This window comes from Sebastes umbrosus, chromosome 21, assembly GCF_015220745.1.
Source record: "Sebastes umbrosus isolate fSebUmb1 chromosome 21, fSebUmb1.pri, whole genome shotgun sequence".
Lineage (NCBI taxonomy): Eukaryota > Metazoa > Chordata > Actinopteri > Perciformes > Sebastidae > Sebastes > Sebastes umbrosus.
Window position 1 is genome coordinate 1,286,196 of NC_051289.1, and position 18,250 is coordinate 1,304,445.

Here is an 18,250-nt window from a genome sequence, read left to right on the forward strand (position 1 = left end):
TTTAACCACATCACCCGGATGTACCAATCACCAGAAAACAGTTTCACAGAATCGGAGATGCTCGTCAGTTTCATAGCCTGTGACCTGTTGCATTCTGGGAAAGTCCTTATTTTTTATAAGAAAATAACGAGAGCGACGACCTCCACTCCTCAAGGTCGCCGGCAATCCGGTTAAAAGCAGCTTTTCCCATCACGAAGAACCACAAACAGAAACACGTCCAGACTTTGGCTGACGGTTCTTTAGTTCCAGCGGGGCCTGAAAACACACTCAACTCATTCATAGGGTCAAAGGTCACTCACCACCAGGTTCCCGATGACCATGACCAGCATGAAGACCAGGATGCACAGCGGCTGACCCGCCACCTCCATGCAGTCCCACATGGTCTCGATCCACTCGCCGCACAGCACCCTGAAGACGATGAGGAAGGAGTGGAAGAAGTCTTTCATGTGCCAGCGAGGAAGAGCGCAGTCCTTCGAGATCTTACACACGCAGTCCTGGAGGGAGGAAGGAGGAGATCGGGGGTGATGTAATCTACGCCTGCATCTCGGTCAGAGGTCAGAGGTCGGAGGTCGGAGGTCGGAGGCGTTACCTGGTAGTTTTTACCAAACAGCTGCATGCCGACCACGGCGAAGATGAAGACGATGATGGCGAGGACGAGCGTCAGGTTGCCCAGAGCGCCCATGGAGTTGCCGATGATCTTGATCAGGGTGTTGAGGGTCGGCCACGAGCGAGCGAGCTTGAACACGCGAAGCTGGACGCCAAGAGAGACAGGAAGAGACAGGATTTCAGAATAAGGGTACTCCTTAAAACAAATTCTACCGAGAAGTTTTACTCAGGTAAAGTTACATTTCACATTTTATTCTCGTAGTCTGAGATTTTTAATTTTACAGTTTGACCATTTAATGAAGTTGGCGATGGAGGAAACAAATTCTTATTATAATGAACCTATTTACGTATGTAATAAATGATTTACATTCTCAATTGTCATTTTATGGTTGTTACTTTTTATTCTTTTTTTATTATTACTTTTTTCCTCTGTTCCTTTGGTTATTATTTTATTAATTATTCTTATTATCTTATTTATTATTTTATTGTATTATGTCGTATGCGTTGTAACTATATCATTTCTTAAAATGCAAAAAAAGGGGAAAGAAAAACGACATCAGAGACAAGAGAATGAAAATTAGGAAAAAACAACAAGAAAGAATATATCCTATGAATTTATATTTGTGCAATCACTTATTTTAGTTTATTTATTATTATTTTCCTCCTCTGTTTCTTTGATTATTATTTTGTTTTATCATATTTTTTATTTTATTATATTTTGTCGTATGCTCTGTAACTACATAAATTGCAAATAAAAAAAGGAAAAGAGTTTTTTTAACCAACAAAGGAAGAAATAAAGAGACAACGAGGGAAGGAAAGAAGGAAGGAAGGAAGGAAGGAATACTTAAAGAAATTACTTTGTAAATCATCTATAAACATTATTTAAATAGATAGTTAATACTTTGTTAAAGGTTAATAACTGGTTTCTGATCCATCTGTCTATGTAATGTTTAGAGATGTTTAAAGGTTTACAAATAATTTGGTAATTAATAACAAATACTTAATATAGTATATAAAATGTTATATGTGCAACAATAGACTGTTAATAAATAAAATAAAACATTCATAAATGATGGTTTTTATAAAGTGTGACTGAAACATGACTCATTTCAAACTTGATTTCAGAAGCTCTGATTTTGAAGGGCTGATGAAGAGGAGCATCTCTGTATGATGGTGTTTTGGTGATATCATGATAACACAGTGTCGTCTGAGTGTGTGTGTGAGTCACCAGTCTGAAGGAGCGCAGCACGCTGAGTCCCTCCACGTCGGACAGGCCGAGCTCCATGAGGCTGAGGCACACGATGATGCTGTCGAAGATGTTCCAGCCCGTCTGGAAGTAGTAGTACGGATCTAGAGCGATGATCTTCAGCAGCATCTCTGCTGTGAAGATCCCCGAGAACACCTGGCAGACACACACACGCACACACACACACACACACACACACACACACACACACACAGTTTTAGACACAGCTTTTCCGAAAAATTCTCGTTCATTTTTTAAACTTTTTTCAGACTTTTTCGGACATTTTTCGGACCTCTTTATTTGGTGTATATGAAGAATGTAATTGTTTTTATTTTATTGAAAAGTACGGATCCAGAGCATTGATCTTGAGCACCAACTTTTTGCTCTTTTTTCGGATATTATTTGGACTTTTCTTCTGCCTTTCTTTTGCCCTTTTCCGGGCTTTTTTCTGACTTTTTTCTGACATTTTAATTTGGTGTATATGAGGAATGTAGCTGTTTTTATTTTGCTGAAAAGTACGGGTCCAGAGCGATGATCTTCAGCACCAACTCTGCTGTGAAGATCCCCGAGAACACCTGGCAGACGCACACATAGTTTTATACACAGTTTTTCCAGACATTTTTCTGCCTTTCTTCTGCTTTTTTTTCTGACTTTTTTCTGGCTGTTTTTCTGACATGTTAATGTCACGTCATCTCACATCGCCTGCTGTGAATGCCTTGAGAGGAGACAGATCCCAAACATCTTTGTGTTCTTGTATGACACCATGTTTAGCAGGTCTTCTCTGCAGTTTGCAGCTGTCACAGTTGTTTTTTAATTCAGTGGCAGACTTGCAGAAGCAGCCGAGTTCCTGATTTGGTGATTTTTTTTAGGGAACAACACTTTTCTCAGCTGTTTGCTCCAGTGGTTTGATCCTTTAAGCCTCTCTCTCTGCAGACCTCAGCTTGTCCACGGTTTGCCTCGATCTGCTTTACATCACGTGTGTGTTTAAAGTGTGTGTGTGTGTGTGTTTATGTGTGTGTGTCCTTGCAGCAGCAGCAGCAGCCTCTCTCCCTGCTTCTTGTTCCAGATAGAAGGGGATCCTCGATGTGACACCGGCTACGTGACACACGTGTGTTTGCGAGAGTGTGTGTGTTTATCAGTCTGTGTGTGTGTGTCTGTGTTTAACAGGAAGTGTGTGTGTTCCCAAAACAGGGAATTAAGACCATAGACTGTATATAAGAAGGGACCACCGTGACGTCCCCCATTGGTTTGTGGACTACGGTTCTGAAGCCTTCAGTTCAGCATTTTGGCCGTCGACATCTTGATTTTGGTCATTGCCAAATTGTGTTGCGTTGATATGTATAGCAGACCGTTTATATGTATAGCAGACTGTTGCTATGTATAACAGACCATTGCTCTGTATAGCAGACTGTTTTTTTGCAACCATAAGTGACATGAGAGGGTGGAGCTAAGTACAACCGAACGCTAAGTAAGATATTTTTTTGCGACCAAAAATGTTATAATTAACTTTCATGAACTGAAAAAAACGCTGTGAAAGGGTTAACCCTAAAGCATCCCTGCTTTATGGTCTATCTGACTCTAAATGGGACCATCATCTACTAAATGAACATCATGCTGTATTGAAGAAGACTTGAAACTAGAGATTGAGACCATAAACTCATGTTTACAATGTTTACTGAGGTAATAAATCAAGAGAGAAGGAGGCTCATAGACTTCTATACAACCAGAGGAGTCGCCCCCTGCTGGCCGGTAGAGAGAATGCAGGTTTAAGGCTCTTCAGCATCGGTGTATGTCACCGCCTGGTTCTGAGGTTTACTATTTTAGTCTCGGAGCACAAAATCAGGCTCTTTCTGGGGTTACCTCTCTCTCAAACACACACACACACACACACACACACACACAGAGGATCCACTCACATGGTCTCATTAACTCTGTAGTGCGTTGATTAGCTACTCAACAATCACGCTGTTATTATTACTGACATCAGGAGAGCCTCTCTCCCTCACTTACTGCTGATGTGTCGGTGAAGGAGGCTCTCTCAGGACAAAAAGGTTGAGAAAAGAAGAGGAAAATGTGAAATGAATCGGCCTCTCAGAGATTCAGAGTGTGAGTCTTGAACAGATGAGGAGGCGTCGGCGTCACAGAGAGGGTGCTGGTTTGAATCCGGCCTGTGCTGCTGCTGCTGGGGCTTCGGTGTTTTAAACGTGGTGGTGTGTTACGGATCAGTGCAGCGGTGCGTTGACGTCAAGCGGAGTGACGTTAATGAAGTTAAACACAGTTCAGCTGTCAAATATCAGCAGCAGCCTCTGGCCTCAAACAGCCCGCTGAGGGAAACATCACAGCTCCTTATTATTTATCATAATTAATACAGAAGGCTTTTTTAATCTCCACTGTAAGAAATTATGTTTAAAAGCTTTTTAAAAAATATATATATTTTAAAATAATCTCATGTTTTGAAATAATTTTTTTATTTTTATTAATTTGAAAAATATACAGATCCGAAATAATATTAATAAGAATATATTATTTTAAATAATTCAGAGTAGAGCAGAGCGGGTCGGTTGCTTGGCCGCCAGAATTTGATGATTTTTAATGAATCATTATTATTTTATTACACGGCTGTGTTAAATACTCGATTCTGATTGGTCAATCACGGAGTCCTGCGGTCTGTAATTTCTGTGAGAGCGTTGCTATGTATAACAGACCGTTGCTATGTATAACAGACCATTGCTATGTATAACAGACCATTGCTATGTATAGCAGACCATTGCTATGTATAGCAGACCATTGCTATGTACAACAGACCATTACTATGGGTGCAGTTCTGATGTCGGACTTTTTGGAGTCAAAATATTGATTTCTTCAGTAGGTAGCCGTGTAATAAGCAGAATAATGTACAGCGAGCGGGTCATTGTTGTGAAAGAATCCCCAGTCGGGGATTCTTTCACAACAATGACCGGCTTTCTGTACATTATTCCTTACACATATATATATATATATATATATATTTCACTAGCAACATAACATCTAAAAGCATTGCAAATGCAGTGCAATTTTTTAGAAAAGCTGCCGCAAAAATGAGGTGTTTTTGTTTTTGGCCCCAACAAGCCTGCGACATCCTGGAGGGACAGGAGATCTGATCCTATTGAACAGGTTTAATATTTACACTCTTAACTTCACACCACAGGAACATCGGGAAAGATGATCTTTAGAACCATCAAACAATCAGAGCTCTGCTGACGACGGTCAGGAGGAATCAGGACCACAATCAGCTGGTTCTGGTGTCGTGTGGACCCGCCGTTACCAACTGTTGTGTTTTTGAGTTTCAAGTTCAGACACTGTGTTCAGCACCGAGGACTCTGTGTGTGTTTCTGCAGACGCAAAGTCTCTGATTCACTGACCGAGGGATGAAAAACTACTCTGACCAGCAAGTGTGTGCGTGTGTGTGTGTGTGTCACTGCTGGCTCACAAACAGGGGATGTCGACATCAGCACTCACTAATAACAGTAACATCAGCAGAGAGAGGATGACACGGACTCTGTGTGTGTGTGTGTGTGTGTGTGTGTGTGTGTGTGTGTGTGTGTGGGAGACACGTGATTATTTTTGTCACAACTAAGCAGATATAATGAGTAAGCACCAGGACACACACGCACGCACGCACGCACGCACGCACGCACGCACGCACGCACGCACGCACGCACGCACGCACGCACACACACACACACACACACACACACACACACAGTCTAGATTTAATCAATTTTAAAATCAATCTGATTTAAAGCCATTTCTACTTAACGAATTTAAAAGGCACTCACTTCATTCAGGGAGTTATTTACCTAAATTATTCATTCTTTGTTCAGTCGCTCATAGGTAGCAGGTTTCTCCATAGATATATAGACGTAGATCGGGATCGGCCGTATTACAGCTCGTTGCTGTAATCGATTAAAATATTTAATCTCAATTGACCATGATTAATAGCAAATTAATTGCACATTTTTTATCTGTTCAAAATGAACCTTAAAGGGAGATTTATCAAGTATCAATCAATCATGTTATCAATCATAACATGTCAAACTGCAGCCCAACAGGCAACAACAGCTGTCAGTGTGTCAGTGTGCTGACTTGACTATGACTTGCCCCAAACTGCATGTGATTATCATAAAGTGTGCATGTCTGTAAAGGGGAGACTCGTGGGTACCCATAGAACCCATTTACATTCACTGATCTGGAGGTCAGAGGTCAAGGGACCCCTTTGGACATGGACATGACAGTTGACAGTTTGGAGCGTTATTTAACCTCCTTCATAACGAGCTAGTCTGACCTGGTTGGTACCGATGGATTCATCAGGTTTTATAGTTTACTATGATACCAGGATCGGACTTTTCTTCCGCCTTTTTGTCACTTTTTTTCGGACTTTTTTTTTTAACAATTTTCGGACATTTTTCAAACTTTTTTCGGATGTTTTTCAGACTTTTATTTTGACATTTCTTCGGACAAAAACCCTCACACGTTCACTAATCTGGAGGTCAGAGGTCAAGGGACTCCTTTGAAAATGGACGTGACAGTTTTTCCTCGACAGAATTTAGCGTAAGTTCGTAGCGTTATTTAACCTCCTTCATGACCAGCTAGTCTGACATGGTTGGTACCGATGGATTCATCAGGTTTTACAGTTTCCTATGATACCAGTATCTGGAGCGTTATTTAGTCTCCTTATCGAGACATGGCTACAACCTCCTAAATTGCGTTAATGTGTTAAAGAAATTAGTCGTGTTAACGTCTGACCTCCCCAATATGGCGGCGACGTTGACATATGATCCAAAGGCCAACGCGGCAGCTAAGTATTTATATATATCTATGGGTTTCTAACCCCTAAAATACATTGCAAGTCACCAAGTTTTAGCCTTCCCAAGCACTGCCCCAGTGCCCCTGAGCAAGGACAGCACAGTGCTGACCAAATTAGATAACAGTTAGAGCAGAGGACTCCCAGGATGCCCGGCAACGAGCTCACACTGTGCCAGATCACACAGGGAGGCACAACACACTGAGTTTATCCTCTCGTGTCCTCTCTCTGTCTCTTCCTCTACAGAGAAACTTCATTACAGCACTCTTTGAGGCTCATTTTTCATTCACAGAGTTTACTAACAAGACCGGGAGGCTGCAGAGTCATTCGTTAAAACAGGGGTCTGCAAGGTCCTCAAGTCCTTCGGAGGAAATGGACGACTCGGAGTCTGGGGCGGGACAGTTGGGAACGAGGAGTCGGAGAGCGCCGTGTAGAAAGCTTTCATCGACACAATAGCTGCTTAGAGCTGTGAGCTGCTGCCTGTTGTGGCGGCAAATAGACCCTTATATAGCGTGATGATGTCACGGTGTTAGCTGGAGGCTAAACAAAGGAAACACTGGAGGCTTAACCAGAAGGCTAAACTATTAGCAACCCTTTCTCTGCATCTCTGAAACTCCCTTTTTGACTGACTTTACTGAAGGATAGTTAACTATAGGCATCCAAAGATTTATACGCCCTCGATTTAGCAGTGCTGGGTCGCCGCTAGGAGACTACTTCACCGGGAGGAGAGCAGCTAGGTAACGAGCTAGTTGTCCTTTTCGACCGAAGTAACATTAGTCTGTCAATTTGCAATTACAAAATCACGATTAACTACGGACAATCATGCGATTCATCGCACGTTTAAGTAATGTAAATGGTGTATAGCTGAACAGCGTGTAACACCGACTGCCGCGGCGAGTCTAAAACGCAGATGGCAGCATCAAGTTTCACAAATTGCAGATACATTTGTCTGTCCTTCAGGATTATGAGTTACAAGAATAACATCTGCTGAAAATGAGAGAAAATTTGCTCAGACAGACGCCTAGTCGCTTTGATGTTGCATGGATTTTGGGGCGGCGGTGGCGGTGGCGGCAGTGATGACCCCCCATCTCCCTTCAAAGAAGCGTGCGGGAGACCAGAGAGAAAGACGTGTAACAAAAAGGTTTTATTTCTCTGTAGGGTTCTTTCCATAATGTTGTCAGACACTGATAATAACAATCTGAGCCTGTCGGTGGCAAAAACAAGAACTTCTAGTGGACGCTAACTGACGATACCAGGTTGCCCCAAATGATTACATTACAGCTGGTTTAGCGCCTGGCGGCTGCAGCGCTCTCCCTCAATACTGGACCGGTTTCAAAAAGTGTATCCCCATTAGTCATTTAGACACCAAAACGTGTGGAAACAGGCTCCAGGTTGAGAGGCTGTGTGCGTCTCTATTGATAGAAGCCTCCACTAAATGGTATGTTTCCTTTAGATCTTTACACACATGCAAATATTGACATGTGAAACCCGGAGAGCAGAGCTGACGAAGCACGCGAAAAACAAAACCAAACAGCGAAAGCATTAGTCGACATTGATTCTGTCCTAACATGATCCGCTACCTTACGTAACACACACACACACACACACAGCGTTGGCTCTCCTGTCCGTCAGAAAGGCCAGTTAAATGCTATGTAAACATCTGTGAGGATTAGAGGAATTATCCTATAAAGAACTCAGCGACTCCAGACTGCAACCGGATCCCTTTGACGTGACTTTATCTGAGTCCTGAACTGCTCTAAATTGAATGGAGAGAGTGTTTACGCTACAGAAGTATACGTCTGCATCGAGCTGCAGAGGAGGTGACAGCGACACGAGAGGGACGTTATATAACTGCTGGTACTGTAAAGGATGTTCCTCGGGGTGGAAGCTGTCTGGACAGTTGACCAGGTGGAATATAATGGTTCATAAATCAAACCAATTATCACTTAAAGGGAATGTTTGTAACTTCTTACACGTATAAATCACCCGGGTCGGTGTCCCATGCGCGCTCGCATATGCAATATGTGTCTACGCTGTTCAGACTCAGACTCCAACACAAACTACAGTGAGCACCAAAACCTGTTGGTTGTATCTAGTGAAGCCCGTCTGTTAAACAGTGTTGGCCGCGGTCGGAGGATGCGGGGGAGACCGTAGCTTTAGTCTCCAGGACTGGAGTCTCTGCTGTACTCTGCTCCTCTGCTCCTCTGCTCCTCTGCCTGCCTTCACTCAGCTCACTTCACCTCACGTGCATGCTGCTCACTCTACACTGCAGAAGAGTTAGTTTAGCTCTGAGAATATCTAGTGAATGTTCAGTGGACGTTTGTGCAGAAATAACTGCTGCAGCTCCTCCAGACCAACAGAGGTTTCCCGTGTCTTGTGAAGTGACGGGGCTCCGCAGAGAGAAACGTTATCGTCTCCGACCAAAACTCCGGCGTCTCCCCCGTTCCCTCCGGCCGCGGTCGGGAGGCTGAAGCAGGAAAAAGCCAACACTAGGATCAGCATTGATTCATGGAGAGACCTTGGTCTGGTCAGCTAACATTACTGCCAAGCAGCTGAAATATAGAGTGATATTGTGCTTTTAGCTGACGTGTGTCTCCTCACTGTGTTGAGAAGAGGCGTCTATACACTGTAACTGAAAACTGGGACATCGTAGGGTTAATAAAAGCATCTATCTAGATCCAGGTAACGCTCTCACAGCGGGCCGCCTTCAGGCCCGGACCCAGTGATTGAACACCACCGCTGCAGGCCGACCCACAGCCACTGTTTCTACTTATACACTTTATTACCATTTCCTGCCCCAAACAGCTGCCTGCAGCCTGAGCTGAGGAAACCTGACATTGCTGAGCAGGTACGAGTGTGTGTGTGTGTGTGCGTGTGTGTGTGTGTGTGTGTGTGTGTGTGTGTGTGTGGGGGCAGGTGTGATCAACATGGTGATTTTGCCCGCGAGCCGTTCACACCTCAGGTGAACCAATTACCATATTGCATCAACCTATCAGCTCCTGTCAGATCGTCAGCACACCTGCAGGGTCAAACACTGGAGTTAGTCACGGTGGTTTAAAGCCGTCCGACCCGGTTCTGTCAGCTCTAATACTGAAACTCACCTCGCCTCTCAACCGGCACACAAAGACAACACACACTTTATTCTACTAGAGGAGCACGGGAATCTATTTTACTCTCTCTGAATCCTGAGGTGTTTATATCGTACAAAAGGGTTTGAGGCGGTCTCAAAGGTCCGAGGGGTCGTTTCCCAAACAGGCACAAAACCCTTCCTGAACTCGCCTCCAGTTTGTTGATTGCCCAAACACGGTAACTCGGTAAACACCTGGTGAGGACGTTCCTGCTCTACTCTCCGCTCTTCCAAGAAACGTTTCGGAGGCTGAAGTTTCATCTGAGCACCAAATCCTCTCAAACTAAGAAACCTCAAATCACAAATCTATCTCTGGATAAAGGTCGTGCAGTGCAGATGAAGATGAAATGACTTGTTTCTGCATGGAAGCGGGTACAGAGGAGGGGCTTCCAGTCAAGGCAGACTTGATTTGAAAATTAATGTTAACTGACAACTGTTGGTCCAGAGTCTGCAGTGGTTACATACACTACCCTCTGAATGTGAACCCTACACTCACTTCACTTGGTTTTTACTGCCTTCTTATTTACAGGTTTACTGAACGATCAGAATACGTCTCACATCAGTATGTCACAGAGTATTACCACTTGGCATGTGACTATAAATGTTATACATGGTGCAACACAACGTATTCTCAAACGGCTCGTAAATCTTACAAATAGGCTCACGTGACTCACGGGACTGACGATACTATCGACTCACGTGACTCACGGGACTGACGATACTATCGACTCACGTGACTCACGGGACTGACGATACTAACGACTCACGTGACTCACGGGACTGACGATACTAACAACTCACGTGACTCACGGGACTGACGATACTAACGACTCACGTGAATCACGAAACTGACAATACTAACGACTCACGTGACTCACAGGACTGACGATACTAACGACTCTAGTGACTCACGGGACTGACGATACTAACGACTCACGTGAATCACGGAACTGACAATACTAACGACTCACGTGACTTACAATACTAACGACTCTAGTGACTCACGGGACTGACGATACTAACGACTCACGTGAATCACGGAACTGACAATACTAACGACTCACGTGACTTACAATACTAACGACTCACGTGACTCACAGGACTGACGATACTAACGACTCACGTGACTCACGGGACTGACGATACTAACGACTCACGTGACTCACGGGACTGACGATACTATCGACTCACGTGACTCACAGGACTGACGATACTAACGACTCTAGTGACTCACGGGACTGACGATACTAACGACTCACGTGAATCACGGAACTGACAATACTAACGACTCACGTGACTTACAATACTAACGACTCACGTGACTCACAGGACTGACGATACTAACGACTCACGTGACTCACGGGACTGACGATACTAACGACTCACGTGACTCACAGGACTGACGATACTAACGACTCACGTGAATCACGAAACTGACAATACTAACGACTCACGGGACTTACAATACTAACGACTCACGTGACTCACAGGACTGACGATACTAACGACTCTAGTGACTCACGGAACTGACAATACTAACAATTCACGGAACTGACAATACTAACGACTCACGTGAATCACGGAACTGACGATACTAACGACTCACGTGACTCATGGAACTGACGATACTAACGACTCACGTGACTCACGGAACTGACGATACTAACGACTCACGGGACTTACAATACTAATGACTCACGGGACTGACGATACTAACGACTCACGTAACTAACGACTCACGTAAATAAATCAAGTGACTCATGGCACTGACGATGCTAATGACTCACGGGACTGACGATACTAACGACTCACGTAAATAAATCAAGTGACTCATGGCACTGACGATGCTAACGACTGATGTGACAAAGTACATCGTTGCTTGACGTTTCAGATGGGACACATACAGCGGTCTCCATCCATCCATCCCTCCCTCCATCCATACATCATTCCATCCCTCCATCCATCCTTCTGTCCTACCAGGTTTCCGATGCTCAGCATGCCGTTGAACTCGTCGGTCATGGGGTAGTGCTCCATGGCCATGAAGAGCGTGTTGAGGACGATGCAGACGGTGATGGCGAGGTCCAGGAAGGGGTCCATCACCATGATATTCACCAGCTGCTTCAGCCTCAGCCAGCGGGGAGAGCACTCCCACACCAGGTACTGGTGGGCGAACACGTACCAGCACGGGTGGCATTTCTTATGGGCCTCCTCCAGCTCTGCAGCACCGGGACAAAACAACACAACAAGTACAGGTAAATAACAGATCATAAGATTAATAATGAATCAATTAATAGACAATGAGAAAGTGAATTATGAAGATTAAGATGAAAAAGAGATATCGCGTTCACAAGAATGTCCTGGATGGACATACATACAGTACAGACGGAAGGAAGGAAGGAAGGAATAAAGGAATGAAGGAAAGGAGGGACTGAGAGAATGAAGGGTGTACAGATGGATGGAGGGAGGACAGCAGTGGCTTTCTGTATTTTCCTCTGTGATGATGATCTGTTCTCTAAGAGCGGCGACTGCCGAGGGAAGAGACAGTGACTCAGCAGACCTACCACACACACACACACACACACACACACTTACAACACACATGAATGCAGATCTGGACAGATGTGAACCCAAAAATCGAATACATGAATATCATCAAACACACAGGAATGATCTCACGGTTAATGAGGGTAACGATCATAACTCTCTCTCTCTCTCTCTCTCTCTCTCTCTCTCTCTGTCTCTCTCCCTTTCCGACTCTCTCGCTCAAACAAAGCCGGCGTCCCCCTGGGGTTGGCTTGGGCAGCGACACACACACACATTCACACAGTGTTAGCAGACTCACTGGGATGCAAAATTCAGACAAATACATGGTTACACACACACACACACACACACACACACACACACACACACTGAGGTAAAGAGTCAGACAAGGTTACACATTAAATGTGAATGGGGAGTTGGGAGTGGATGAGGAACTTTATTAACACTAGACCATGAAGGGGAAAAGTTGAATTAAACACTTTTAGGGACTTTTACTTTGGAAAATATTACAAGTTACAAGTACAATTACAAGTTGCGTTAATGCGTAAAAGAAATTAGTGGTGTTAAAACAAATTTGCATTAACGCGTTATTTTCACGTTAACTTTGACAGCCGTGATTCAAACATGCTGCTGGTGTTGCTCCTCACCTTCCATGGCGTCCGTGAGGTAGCTGGCAGCGCTGAGCGCCCTCCCCCTCCGCACTGAATCTTGTGTGGACGAAGGACGAGGTAACAGCATCGTACTGAGCTCTGTGGTGGACGTGGGGACCTGACGGAGAGAGACGGAGGACGTTGTTTACACAAACACCATCACTTCAAATACAAACATAGAGGACATACATGCTGTAAAAGAGACATATTCAAGGTTCATTCATGAGCATGAGCTGTCATCCACTTATCTGTCACCGTGGTGATAGTATCACACACACACACAGATTTATGTCAGGTCAAACGGGTCAAACAGTGCTGTGATTTCCTGTGTGTGTGTGTGTGTGTGTGTGCGTGTGTGTGTGTGTGTGTGTGTGTGTGCATCTCTTATCACCAGGGCAACAGATAAGCAGGTGATGACTGCTGTTCAATGAATCAGAGAAATCAGCGTGCCACCGCTGTGTGTGTGACGGCTGGATATTTCTGTCAGACGAGCTGTATGAAGGTTGAACTCTTAAAACCTGTCTTCACTTCACCTGTCACCTCTCCAACAAAATGCTTCAATTAAACTACAAAATTAACCCTTTCCTGTTGTCACTAGCTCTGGGCAGCAACTAATGCACACGATCAAGATGCCTGGTGATGAATGTTTGCGTTATTTAACCTCCTTCATGACGAGCTAGTCTGACATGGTTGGTACCAATGGATTCATCAGGTTTTATAGTTTACTATGATACCAGTATCTTCACTCTAGCTTTAAAACTGAGCCGCTACAACCTAAAAATCACAAGTTGCGTTAATGGGTTAAAGAAATTAGTGGCGTTTAAACGAATTTGCCTTAACGCGTTAACTTTTACAGCCCTAATTGTTACGTTATTATTTGCATAGACTGAGCCAGCTACAGCTTAAAAATCATAAGCTGACATGACATCTGATTAAGTACAAAAAAGCTAAAAGGATGATTTGAAAAATGTGTGACAAATATCCAATAGATGTGTGAAAAATGTAAAAAAAAAAAAAAAAAAAACCTGCCTGAAAAATGTCCAAAAAATGTCTGAAAGATGTCCAAAAGATGTGTAAGACATTTCCAAAATATGTCTGAAAAATGTCGCAAAAATATTTGGAAAATGTCCGAAAGATGTGTGAAAAATGTGTTAAAACTGCCCAAAAAATATTTGGAAATTGTCAAAAGATGTGTGGAAAATGTCCCAAAATTGTTTGCAAAAATGTCCAAAAGATTTTGGGGAAAATGCTCGAAAGACGTGTGAAAAATGTCCAAAAAATATGTGTAAAAATTTCCAAAAATTGTTTGGAAAATGTCTGAAAATGTGTGAGAAGTGTCCAAAAAATGTGTAAAAAATGTGTGAAAAATTTTGGAAAATATGTAAAAAAATGTGTGAAAAATAAATGTTCAAAAAATGTGTAAAGTATATCTGGAAAATGTCCAAAAGATGTTTGGAAAATGTGTTAAAACTGTCCAAAAAATGTTTGGAAATTGTCAAAAGATGTGTGAAAAATGTCCCAAAAATGTGTAGAAAATGTGTGAAAATGTTTGGAAAATATGTTAAAAAATGTGTGAAAAAGAAATATTCGAAAATGTTTTGAGAAAAATGTCCGAAAGATCTATAAAAAAAACATCTGGAAAATGTTTGGAAAATGTCCAAAAGATGTGTGAAGAAGTCGGCTAGCTGTCCGCTGAGATCCTCGTGAACTGTTTTAGATGTGTTTTTATATCTCCATAATCTTTCCCTTAATTACTCTCTTACATTTGAAATAAAGTTCTGTAGGTTTGAACATCTTGAACGTATAAAGATGAACCCAGCGGCAACCCTCTCAGCCCTCTCAGAGATGAACCCGGCGGCGACCCTCTCAGATCTCAGAGATGAACCTGGATGAACCTAATTTGCTCAGGTGTGATTACATAACACTTCCTGGTAAATGTTCCTCCAATGAGACGTGACGCATGGGCCCGAAGGTCGCCGCCCACGACAACACCTACATCCTGTCTGCGTGTCAGGCGGGGAAGCACCAGGACAACACACGCACACACATATATCGGGAACACACACACTGTCACAGCAGCCAGCCGTGCACTAATTTAGCTTCCGTTAGCTGCTGTGGGTTGCCGTGGAAACATTTCCGTGGCAACTAAGCGTGCACTCCCTCCCTCCTCCTCCTCCCACTCGCCTCTCCATCAGTCTGAGCAGCAGGACGACAGGTCCGTGTTCTTCATGGACACGAGGAAGCAGAACAAACATGAAACTAGAAACTGAACTCCAACACGACTCCTGCAGATTTTAGCATGAAGTAACTCCTCAGAACTGTGCCGGAGTTTTCATTCATTGTCTCAGTACTTGTATATACTTGTTTAATAATAAAGTTGGATCTAATCTAAAAATCATGAAGACTTGCTTTTTTAATTTCTCTAATGACTTCCTAATTTATTGAAAAAAATGCATTTAATTCCATCAGGTCTTGGGGTCACATGTATGGAAGACAGAACCTGCCAAAATTTAAAATGAATAAATAAATAAATAAATGTACCACAAACAGCATTAATTAATTGATAAAATGTGTCAGAAACTGATATTTCTGTTTTAATTTGCTTCTTTATTTATTTACCTTTGTATTAATTCCCCTATGTATCTACTTATTTTTTAGAAATAAGTTTGGGGAAATAAATAGGGGGGGAGGGGGGGATACAAATTTAAAAATAAATAAATAATAAATAAATAAATACATTTTAAAGTTAATAAAATAAATAAATGGAAAAAAATAGAAGAGTAGATAGATAAATAAATAAATAAATAAGCATTAAAACAATATCAATCTATGTCACATTTTATCAATTAATGAATGCCTACAGTTGTATTTAATATTATTCTTGGTACATTTAATGGTATATATATATTTATTTATCCAGTCATTTATTGTCATTGGCAGGTTCCGTCCTCCATACATTTCCAGCACTGTCCAACACCAAAAGAAATATTTAAGATGCAATTTTTATTTATATAAGCACAGTTATAAATAATATTATAGAGTGGATAATAAGGAGGAGTGAGGCAGGATTTTTTTTTCAGCTGTAAATCATTTGAAAGTAAAAGAAATTTAAAACATTTAAAATAAATTCAAATTATAAGTTAATCAAAATAAACAAATAAATGAAAAAATGAAATAGAAAAGTAGATAGACAGGGGAGTTAATACAAAGGTAAAAAAATAAATAAGCAAATTAAAACAGAAATATCAATTTATGTCACATGTTATCAATTAATTAATGCCTACACTTATTTTTAATATTATATTTGGTACATTTAATGGCATATTTATTTATTTATCGAGTCATTATTTATTTATTATTTTTTAATTTTGGCAGTTTCCGTTCTCCATACATCTTCACCCTGACAACTGTTGTAATAAACAAACACTGTTATTGAAATATAAATTGTTATATATAATTGTTTAACAGCTTCTCCTTCTTCTTCTTCTTCTTCTTGTTATATAACAGTGTAGGTATCGGGGCTGGTAGTCAGCAGGTGGAGGTGACGAACACCTCCAGGCGTGGAGCTGCTGCGTTTGTCCTCATGATACTCTAACCTACTGTCTGATGGGGAAAAGGCAACTAAACAAGTATTAAAATAAATGTAATCCCTGGTGACACGGAGTCGTCTGGCTTTCAGCTACAGGTTTTATAAGGGTCTTCTGTGAGTTTGAAGATAAAACGAATACCTACCAGACACTAGGAGACTTTGAAAAGACTTATAAAAGACTGAAGTCCTCTCACATCTAAAGACGCTCGTGTGCTAACTTGGTGCACCTGTGTCTTTCAGTTTGGGAGTCCCGTAGAGAGTTTCCCCGGTCTGGGACCCAAACAATCTCTATCACATCATCCACAGGATATTAGTGTGGAGCTCAGAGGATATTTTGTCCAGGATGGAGACACCGTCCGGGTGAAAGACTGACAGGAACGGACGTTCCTGAGGGAGTTATAACCGGAGCAGAACGCCTGTTGATGCGCAGAAGGAACTGTGTAATGAAACGAAACGACACGTTTGATGTGCACGTAAACACGGAGGGGTTCTGTGGTTCAACGGTCTGATGCTGGTTCCGTGCACGTGCGTAATTGAAGCTTGACAGCGCGCAACATCTAGCTAGAGAATTCGGGGTGCGCTGTGCTGGCTCTCTCTGTATACTGATCTGGTGCACACAAATGAATTAATGAGTGGAACAGAACAACGTTAAACAACGATAAACGTCCATGTAAGTATAATATTGTTATCATTATTTAATTGAGGTGAATTCGGGACAATTTGAGTGTTTTACAGATATTTGTTAGAACTCGGGACACCTTCCTTGGAACCGAGACAGTCCCGGACTAACCGGGACGTCTGGTCACCGTACGAATGGGGCTACTTGCAGGCTAACGTTAGCTACTGGAATGTTCGCTATTAGCCTACGAGCTAACCGTATGTTTCAGCTGAAGATTGCTGGCTTCAATCATACAAATACACTGGAAATTGTCTGAAAGATGTGTGAAAAATTTGTGAAAAATGTCCAAAAGACGTTTGGAAAATGTGAGAAAAATGTCCAAGAAATGTGGAAAAAAATTCTGAAGAATGTTTGGAAAATGAGTGAAAAATGTCAAATATAGTTTTTGGAAAATGTCCAAAAAATGTTTGGAAAATGTGTAAAAAATGTCCAAATTTGTTTTGGAAAATGTCCCAAAAATGTGTGAAAAAAGTCTGAGAAAAGTTCTGATGGGGGTTTAAATTGACGGGACTCTCAGCCGGTCAAACTCAGTCATGGTCGTCGTCAACTTGCTCGTCCAACCTCAGCTCCAACCAGACTCCCCGACCATTTACCCACATTTTTATTTCTGCCTCCACTAACTAACAGACAGTTAGGCATTCAAAACATCTGTTCTCCGACCTCTGACGGAACCAAACAGATGTTGTGTGGTCTTAAATTAACCCGTATTAGCTGGTTATTCAAAGAATGAGGTGTGTGTGCATAAAGGAAGGACACCTCAGTAACATGCCTGTTCTGGTATGTGAGGCTTTAGTCCCTGATGCCATACCTATGACACCATGAGTGTGTGTGTGTGTGTGTGTGTGTGTTTAGCCCATGATATCAGAGTGGAGTTATGCAAAGCGCTGATTCATAATTCACATGTCTGAGTGTTGAACGGCGGCAGTGTTCTCCATTGTTTCCACTGCGACGGACACACACACACAC

General features: G+C 42.4%; 1 protein-coding gene across 4 annotated transcripts in view; it reads right to left on the reverse strand.

Moving 5' to 3' along the window:
* Nucleotides 1–18,250, reverse strand: part of LOC119480532 (sodium channel protein type 4 subunit alpha-like) — a 189,087-nt gene that overhangs the window by 65,537 nt on the left and 105,300 nt on the right. For all 4 annotated transcript variants that reach the window (XR_005204947.1, XM_037756862.1, XM_037756863.1 and 1 more), the window contains 5 exons: nucleotides 13,014–13,134; nucleotides 11,800–12,038; nucleotides 1,835–2,008; nucleotides 590–751; nucleotides 300–494 (listed from right to left, as the gene is read on the reverse strand). Coding sequence is in view for 3 of the 4 variants with exons in the window: in XM_037756862.1 (XP_037612790.1) it covers nucleotides 300–494; nucleotides 590–751; nucleotides 1,835–2,008; nucleotides 11,800–12,038; nucleotides 13,014–13,134 (891 nt within the window). In the remaining variant the exon portion in view is untranslated. The remainder of the gene's footprint in view (nucleotides 1–299; nucleotides 495–589; nucleotides 752–1,834; nucleotides 2,009–11,799; nucleotides 12,039–13,013; nucleotides 13,135–18,250) is intronic.